The sequence below is a fragment of the Mycetomoellerius zeteki genome, unplaced genomic scaffold, assembly GCF_001594055.1.
Source record: "Mycetomoellerius zeteki isolate Tzet28-1 unplaced genomic scaffold, Tzet1.0 scaffold592, whole genome shotgun sequence".
Taxonomy (NCBI): Eukaryota; Metazoa; Arthropoda; class Insecta; order Hymenoptera; family Formicidae; genus Mycetomoellerius; species Mycetomoellerius zeteki.
The window spans coordinates 373,395-383,451 of record NW_017257602.1 but is presented as its reverse complement, the minus strand read 5'-3'; the positions used below and the strand labels follow the sequence as shown (position 1 = coordinate 383,451).

At 32.8% G+C, this 10,057-nt stretch overlaps 1 protein-coding gene across 1 annotated transcript; it reads left to right on the top strand.

The window, feature by feature from the left end:
• Positions 1 to 2,655, top strand: LOC108728238 (SOX domain-containing protein dichaete). Its single transcript, XM_018456703.1, has 2 exons — positions 1 to 1,132; positions 2,581 to 2,655. The coding sequence occupies exons 1-2, from the start codon at positions 107 to 109 to the stop codon at positions 2,596 to 2,598; spliced, it is 1,044 nt and encodes a 347-aa protein (XP_018312205.1). The 5' UTR covers positions 1 to 106; the 3' UTR covers positions 2,599 to 2,655.
• Positions 2,656 to 10,057: the final 7,402 nt, after the last annotated feature.

Genomic DNA, 10,057 nt, shown 5'->3' with positions numbered 1-10,057 from the left:
ATAGTCAAACGAAAATTATTAGTTTGTAAATTGAAATATTCACCAACGAATTTGTGAATCTCATAATATAAATAAGCCCGTGATCGTTTACATTCGTTAAGTGTGTATGTGTGCGTGTCAAATTTGTAAACAGTCTCGAACGAATAGTCTAAAAGTTATGAAGGATTTATGCCGATCGATGAATTTGCTAAAGCATAGTTTAGATCAAGAACAAGTATCGTACAATCCAGTCAATAATTCAAGCTCGGACGCAGATTCGAACTACGGATTCGACGTCTACTCACCGTCTTTGCATTCAATGTATCATCCATTCCCCAATGTAATGTCACCTGGCGTTATAGACGCGAGTGATGTCGGGAAACAGACACCTGCGCAACAAGAGAAGCATATTAAGAGGCCTATGAACGCGTTTATGGTGTGGGCCCGCGAGAAACGAAAGTTGATTTCCCAAGAGAATCCAAAGATGCACAATTCGGAGATCTCGAAGATGCTCGGCGTAATGTGGAAGGAACTCACCGAGGAAGATAAAATTCCTTATATTGAGAAGTCGAAACGTCTGCGTATTCAGCTCCTAAAGGATCATCCGGATTACAAGTATAAGCCTCGAAGAAAGGCCAAAACACTGCCAGGCCAATCTATAGCCATGGGACTATCTTCGAGACATTGCGCCAGTTTTCCTATATCGCCTTACAGTACGCCACTCGTCAATCCTTCGGCTATGGCTCATGCATTGCCCATGGGATACTATCCGTATCCCAGGTCAGTCCGTTTTAAGTTGAGGGACCCAGATGTGTTGTCTACGTCAATGGTTTCAGCTGATGGCAACAACAATGCGTCCTTGGACGTCAATAGCTTATATCAATTTTACTCGATGGCACCGGCAGTTGGTAATCCGACATTGGCGCAGCATCACCTGAACTCGTTCTTCCCGACCAGCCATCATACATTAGGAACCAACAGTCTCCATTCCCAAATGATGTTGCCCTCCACGTCCGAAGGTACAGGAAGCGATAAATCCATCAACACTGATGCCAACCTATCACAACCTACTTCGTTATCGATGCACTCCCCTGAAGCATCGACATCATCTGGGTCATCTGCGTTGGATCCCGATTGGTATAGATACAATCCGGTAAAAAATTAATGAAAATAATGCTTTTTAAAAATTATTTATGCGTGCATTTACAATTTCTCAATCAATTTGGACTCCAACATATGATGAAAAATTTCATGAAATTCTAATCCTCATTATTATAATAATTTATTTCAAAAAACATAGCACAATCTATTCATCAAATTGTTGTTGTTTTGTGATTCTGTTTCTTTACAACGGAATTTTCTTTTTAAAATTTCTCCTGTACTGATTGCGTACTAGATTAAGAATATTAATCCGGGATTTTCAGTTTGTTACAGAAAGAAAGAAATGAGAAAGGAAAGAAAAATTAGAAGAAGTATAAATCTCAAAAAATAATCTGCAATACATGTGTTTATTATTTTCGAATCAATTAATTAAAAAAAAAAAAGAAATTACTCTTTAATTAATTGATTTAGTCTTATCTGATAGTTTTTAAGCTAGCTGTTGGTAAAACCGTCGCGCCGTTAACGAGGCGGATAATTGAATTAGCATATTAATGCGACGGAACAATGGAATCGTTTAGGCCCGGATTCGTTTTGTCTTGTCCAATGGGTTTTATTGCAGAATACGGTTCTTGATGAATAGCCACAGCCTAACCCCTTTCACGATATCATGTTGTTTGCAAATAATGTTCCCTAATTGCGGATGCACTTTTAACTTAACTTGTAACAATAATAACTTTTGGCCAGATGTGATAAATACGCAAAAAAAATAATACTGATAAAAATAATGTTATCCGTATACAGTGCAATTATAATATTTAATTGTATGAACTACATTGCATTGCACATAGTGCATATCGAATCTGTAATTCGAATTTGTATCCGAATTTGAATTGATTGAGGATAGATTGTACGATATTTCTTGATCTGAACTATACTTTGACATCTTTATGCGCAGACAGAGAATATCTGATTGTGTGTGTGTGTGTGTGTGTGTGTGTTTCGAAAAAGATTATTTAAATCTAATAAGATCTAATATATTTATCGCGAATAGCTTTTATACATCAGAACTAGTTATAGAATAGCTATCAAAAAGTTTTAGCTATTTTAACTTTTTCTTTTTTTATATCAGTTTAATCTCCTTCACTTAATTGTCAAATAGTTTTTCTTTATTATATTTATATCACACACACACGCACGCACGCACGCACACATATGTATAAGTATACAAATCAAAGTATATACATATTCCTACATATATTTTTGATACATCGTATTTATTCATCAGACTTTCTCTGTCAAAATATATTTTGATAAAGAAATATTTTTTTATATTTTTTATATTTATAATATTGTTATCTGTTTAATATCTCTCATACGAGTGTTGAAATATTATTGTATATAAATATGTCATGTATTTAATTTACGTATGACTTAATAATTTATGTAATTTATAATGAATTAAAATATGAAATTCTAAACTGCTAACTTTAATTGTTTCAGGCTCCGTTTTCACGATGAAATATGAAGATATACGTAATACGATTCGGGTTATCATTACCATGTACCTGCAAAAAGCAATATATATAATAATGAAGTTACTTTTATGAATTTACATAATGAGGAGGTATAACACTATAAAAACAGAAAAAATGGATGATAGATTTCCAAAGGCGAGAAATATTTCCAAAGGTCTGAAATAAAAAAGTGGAATGTTTTCTTGTAAATATATATATATATAGTGTATATATAAGTATATAGTATAGAATACTTCTCTGTGCAGTTTAATTCATTCAATTAGCCCAGGAGACGTAATTATTAAACACTCTGTATATGAATCAGATTAAAATAATAAAATAACTCTTTTATAAACATCTATTTATTTTATTGATATTTATTTAATTTTTTCAATTTTTTCATTATTTTATCTAATTTCAACTTCAATTTTAATTTCAATTCAATTTTCCATCTAAATCTTATTTGTATGAAATTATTTTAATCTGAAACATTAGACGTATTATATCTCCTCATTATGTCACGAACATTTGTACAAATAAATATATCTTCCGTTCTCTATTTCTTAATAAAAATTTGTGATTGGTCAATACAGATATAATAGTAACTGTATATATTTATATTTATGTATATACTGATATACTTATGTATATATTTATTATATGTAATTTATAATATGTATAAATTAATACAAATAATATGAAATTTATATAATTTATGTAATATATTTGTAATATATATGAATATATTTGTATTTATATTTAAATATACATGTATATTTTTTATACTAATAATGTAATTAATATAAATTTAAGTATTTATAATTATAATAATTAATGATATAAAAATTAAATATTAATACAAAGGTATTAAATTTAAATATAATTTATGTAATATTCATGAATATATTTGTATTTATACAAATATTTATATTTAAATATACATGTATGTTTATTATATTAATAGATAATGTAATTAATATAAAAATAAGTATTTATAATAATTAATGATATAACAAATAAATCATACTCCGTTTCACAACTATGATAGTACTTTGAATGGTCATATTTCTCATATTGGTTGATCGATTACATGATTTGTCACATGATTACACGATTGTCATGAGAAAAAAAATTGCTCAATTTTTCTTTCTATTTCCTAACATGAGGACATGAAATGGTACCTGAAATTTTTAAAGATTTTTCTTGCTTATTCTAAATCCAAAATTTTTTTTTTTCAATACCTGTTTGACAAATCGGTGACTTTGATTACCGAGAATTATTGAAAAATTATTAGAAAGAACATTAAATTGTAAATATTGCTATCACGACCTTCATCAATTATATTGTGTAAAATACAAAGATTTGTGACATACAGAATTCATGATTTTAATCAAATTTTAATAAAAAACATTTTTTTAAATAATTTGCTATATTTATTTTATTTAATCAAATTTTAAAAAAGAATAAAAATGTCTAATTCATAATTATTTAATAATCTAATAGTGTGTTGATGTCAAGAGCTTTTCAAAACACTGTAATAAAGTTATTTTTCATTAAGTATTATACTTTTCGAGTTATAAGGCTTGAAAGTTACAGTACTGCCGGCATTAGCATCACGCAAGATGTCCGACTGACGGCTAAAACCTCTTGAATATTATTCAGGATCATGTCCTGGATAACATTTGTTAAGATTAAGGCCATTGGAGATTATTTTCATTTTTGCTACTAAAAATTCATTTTTTCGTAAAGTATCGGAAAGTATTCAATAAAAAATAACTTTCTTATAGTGTTTTGGAAAGCTTTCGACACCAGCTATTAGATTCTGATATCAAAAATAGGGTATTCCGTTTAAAAAAATTGATTTGACCTTGACCTGACCTTGGCGAAGTCGCTCAAGATCAAACTTATATTGTGCCAGTAAATAGAAACCCTACAACTTTTATCTGAAACACTTTCCTGAAATGCTTAGTTTTTGAGATATTTCGCCGTTCCGGTACTTTTTATACACCCTGTATATGGAATATATATGGAACATTCTCGGAATATGTAATGATATATAAATGAAATTTTTAACCGATATTTAAATGTTTCTTCTACATTCCGTAAATATTCGGAATATTTTGGAGTATTCTTGGAATGTTTTTTGGGGATTTTAGGAAAGTGGATTTTAGTGCGGGGTCCTTTAATCCTCGTGGTCATTCGAAATCAAAATAACCCGAGTATCATCTTTCACGCTAAATGAAAGATGAACTTCCTGGCATTGGAAGGGCGCATACCTGCCATCGACTAAAGGTTTGAAACTTCAACTGTCGATAGAGATGCTTAGCTTTTTAGTTAATATGCGTCTAACATTACGCGCAAGAAACCTGTTTTGACATGTGACCACGAAGGGTTAATAATAATAATAAAGCTATAAATATTTGTAATATTTTATGGAAAAAAACGGCTGCGGTTGTCACGACCAAAAATTGTTCATAAATACATTTTTTTAGTTATAAGAACCATAGTACGATTGTGATAACCGTAATGGGCCTTCTACAATAAGCTATTAGTCATTATATATCAGAAGCTAAAAATTGACGATTGTGGTTGGTCAATTTTTAGCTTCTGACTTCTGATTTATGACTAATAGCGAAAATTATCACTATTTCCGATTGTGGCACAGTGGCAACCGTAATATTTTTTCTGTGTAGTTTTGGTTTTCTTTTGGTTAAGAAACTAAAACCAGAATACTTTCATTCAATATTTATTAAACCGTATCCGGAACCAAACTGAGAAAACAATTCCTCGAACGGATCCTCGACTAAAGACAATTATTATTTACTATAACAGTGTAATTCAAAATACAAAGCGTATTAAGAATAAAGCCAAGATTTCTTCTGAAGATTGATGTCTAGTATTCATGCTGGCAAGTGGAAATATAAAGCTAACTTCGTGGTAAGAATCACAAAACAATGTCCATACAGAACAAAAAATATGTTTTAACAAAAGACGATTAACAAATATCTTTTGTTAATCACGACAACAAACGTAAATATATATTTACCTATAATACTCCAGCACTATTGTACATTACAATACCGCTACTTGGAATGGACACTTAATTTTAAAAGCCAAAAACCCGCTCTTAAGACCTTACTTTTCAAAAGAAAAAGTTTCAGTTTTTTATCCTGTATTTCTATTTTATTATTTTCCACAATAGAAATCGTCGACTCGATATCTTATGCGTTACATAAGTCACGCAGATAAATATTCTCCTGTGAGTTAGAACAAGTTAAAACAAGTTAATTTCAAAAGATTCCAAAAAGCCAAAATTGTTTATGTCATGTCACTTATACATCGGCCGTTGCTTATTATTTGAATAAATAGAATTCTCTTTACGAAAAGTAGTTAGAATTCATAGAATCAACAAAATAGATAATACAAAAACCCCATCCTGGGATTCCTGGGGCATGTTAACAAACGTTAAACAAGAATGACATGACACTCGAGGAGCATCCAAATGAAAATCGCAACACGTCTCAGTGGGCCTATTCTGTAACTTTTTACTAGCTAGAGATGTCGTTGCGCAGGTATTTTACATGGTGAAAAAGCTGCACAACGATAGTATAACGATACGGAAATGTTAAAAATTACAGAATAGGCTTTTAGATTAGATTAAAATTAGATATGATCTACTCTGAATCTATTCATTTGTCCTTCAAATACATGTGTATATCGCCTTTGAGCGTGCTGCATTTCTCTCATTGAGAATGTTTCAAATGAAGCTAGATAGGTTTCCGTGCGCGTAATACCTGAACTGACGGTGATTAGTTAATTAAATTAGTTTCAGCGATTGGGAGAGAGATAGAGAGAGAGAGAGAGAGAGACATCAGTAGTACCATGAGCGCGCAAGAACCCCTTTCGGTGTGAAACGCCACAGTTGCGTCTGAAGAGAAAACCGGAAGCCTTTGTCGTGTCCTTTGAAATTGATTGAAAAACGAAGGAACTCGGCGCACAGAGCAATAACGTTGCGTTTACCGCCCCTGCAAATAAATACATCGCTACCAATCGCATGGAAAAAGCACCGTTAATCGAGGCAATTTACTGAGAGACGATTATAGAGAGGCAATTATAGCGTATAAACGTAATTAAAACGGGCGCGTAACAAACAAGGTTGTTTAAAAATTTACATCCCTACATCAAACGGCGTCAAAAGAAATAATATTTAAAATGCGAGAAATGTCATAGAATTTCAGGTTCTATGAGAGTTAATTATGAAAATAAAATTCAAAGGTAAAACATATTGAGAGTGTGGGAAACTAAGTTCTTGAATTTTTTAAAATTAAAAATATTTTGGATTGTAAGTAAAGTTACTCACTCTTTTATTGTAACAACAAATTCCTAAATAAGTAACGCTGAAAAGATCGATGAATCCGTATTTGTGATGATCTAGATCTAGAAAACGAAATTGATTTCGGTTGGAAAATATGTACTTTGTAATCTTATTTCACTTATTTTATATTCTTATACTTTTTTTGTCCTTCTGCGAAGTGTCAAATTCTGATGATCGAAAATTTTGATAGAACTTTGTATATATTACGGGCGAAGTCCGCAATGTGAGCAGTGTCGATATTGCCCGAGTAAAGGGCAATATTAATAAATGGGTTTATATTAATAAAAGTAGCGCATTTCTTTTATCTGAGCCGAAATGCCGATTACTTTTCTATTGGCTGTTTCGACCGTCATTTTGGCCCTGATTGTCTACCTAAGTAGTCCAATAAGCGCTTAGTATTATTATATGGTATGGTTAGTAGGGCCAATGGCGGACTTTTGCGTTCCTTTTATTAATATATAGAGTTTTATGCTCGGGCAATACTGACATTGTACAGTATAACGCAACTCGGGCAATGTCGACACTGCTCACTTGCGGACTTTGTCCGTAACATATACAATACATATAGTAGGTTATATTGATAGACGAATTTAGAAAGTATTAGTTGCAGTTAGTAAACTGTTTTAAAAAAGGTTTCGTAGAAAAGAGTTTTAAAATAGAATGAGATATCTACTCATCTATCTTATTCTGTCTTAAAAATTTTAAATTAGCAGATCAGTAAACAGTCGTTAACGATATCCAAACTTTTACTTTAAGGAACTCTAACGCTGGTTAGTCAATCCACTGCCAGCAGTGTCAAGCATGATGTAATATAAATAAAATATAAGGTGTTTCACTCCTGAAGATGCGCAATGTTGACCAATCAGAGAGTTGCCATAAATGCAAAAGTAATAATAGCTCTTCTTATGATTTGCAAAAGATTAAATTAAGTTATATGTTGCAACGATGCCATTGAATTACGCTACATTTGAGGCTTTTTGATTGACTGCTCCGAATTCGACCTTACCACTAAAATCTCAATGAAACACCTTGAATACACAGTCCACTTGGCGCTCCAAATACCGAAACATTTGATGGATCAACAGAGAGAAAAAATTTTATTAATTGACCACTCAAAAAATGCTTCGAAGCATTTGTAACATTAACTGGATCATAGCTTTTGTTTTCTTGCATCAGTTACATCATAATACTAAGAGTCTTGAAAGATCGCTCAGCCGAGACGGATCGCTTCCAACAGTTCCAACCGAAATTCATCTCTATATTTTTTATTATAAGTGGCCGACTATGCATTGTATTACAATAGACATTACAATAGACTCGTACTTTGTATTACAATAGACATTAAAATTAAAGATTCTGAGAAATGTACAAGTTCTTTTCATTCGTTTGACACGCATCGTACAGTACAAACGCAGGTACCCTGCAGCATACGGAGGAACGACTCACTATTTTCATGAGCATCATCCAGTCGAAAAAGATTCACTTACCAGACTTTTTTGTATACAAATTCAAATTTTTCACATCAGTGACGTCAATCCCCCCCCCCCGGGTCAGGACTATTTATCATGTAAAGGAAGAAAAAGAAACCAGTGCCAACAGCCAAACAAAAGACCTGGCTCTTCCAAAAGATAAGTGAAGAAGGTGAGTTAGATTAGATTAAAACAAGCCTGTCCAATTTTAGCTCCGAAGTCAAAACGCAAAGCCATAGACCCAAAAAATTCAATGTGAGTACATTGGGAAGTAATTTTGGGGATTGTAAAGTGATGATAAGTGTTGCTTAAACACATATCAACACTTTGCAGTTCCCGAAATCTTAATTACATTGATTTTTTTGTGTCGATAACTTTGCGTTTTGGCTCCGGAGCTAAAATTGAACAGATCTGGATTAAAGAGATACTGATGTAACGGTCCAATTTCCACGGAATCGCTGTTTTACCAATTAAATGCGAGTTACACACATATATTATACAATTTACAATAAACCAATGTTGAGATTTACTTGCACATTTCGGTCGATTTTCAGCTTGGTTCCTGCCCTTAACTTCACTTACCCGCGCGCAGCCTAAATGCCGATCGGCTTTTAAAGCTTAAAAAAGACTTTCATCTGCAAATTATGTGTACGTGCTTAGCGAAGATTCTCGGAATGGTAAACAGAGCGGTGATTGTGTCTAGCAGTAGTAGGTGTTCTTGCAAGAGGTGGCGCTGGAATATGTAAGGTAAGGACAAATATATGTGTTGAATGAGACGATATATAAGCCCTGTAAGAAATACAATAAAAGTACACTGGCCGACAGAAATGCATTCAAGATGGATGATGCATTCAAGATTTATACATTCAAGATGGATACGTTTCAGAACACAGTCGAAACGCATACAACTTGTATGCGTTTTGACTGTGTTCCGAAATGCATCCATCTTGAATGTGTAAAGGCAGTTTTTGTCGGCCAGTGTACCATAAATATCGTCATTTTTAATTTATTATTATAAGGCATTTAAAAAGTTTGTACATCGATCAAGTTTGGTCATCATTCCACATCCCTTTAAGGAAATCCTATAATCATCTATTTTACTGACTGAACTCTCTCTCATCAATCTTTTTTCTAATTATTGTTTCTTCTAAAACTTTCAAAATATCAGGATGAACATACTCGATAAAATAAACTTTGCACAACACAGAATTGCGGTAATCGTCGAATTTCTTGACGAGCTTTTCTATGCTTGCCAAAACTCTGCACGAAGGTCTCTTTAGAAGGCGCGCGAAATAATTAAGAAATCCACTTAGGTTCCACATTCATCAGGGCGATAAGCCGCGCCGGAATCGACTGTTCTCCTTCGTTAGAATTAAGTCGTCGGAAACGGACAATAGTCATCAAAGAGACGCCTTTCGTCGAAGCCTTTTGCGGTGCCACTTCGAAAAACAAGCCTTTCCCATTTCCGACAAAAGTCCCGGCATCAACTTGTCCGCGCTCGAATATTTCAAGGAGAAGTTTCCGCTTCTGCAATTATATTGGAACTCCATTCATCGAGGCTAGACTCGTCGCGAAGTCGAGAATTTTCAGTCACGCGGCTGGAAATTCAATAAATTTTG

What these genes read in the sequence shown, in the direction of transcription:
- LOC108728238 (XM_018456703.1), top strand. Translation starts at nt 107, where the DNA reads ATGTGTGCGTGTCAAATTTGTAAACAGTCTCGAACGAATAGTCTAAAA.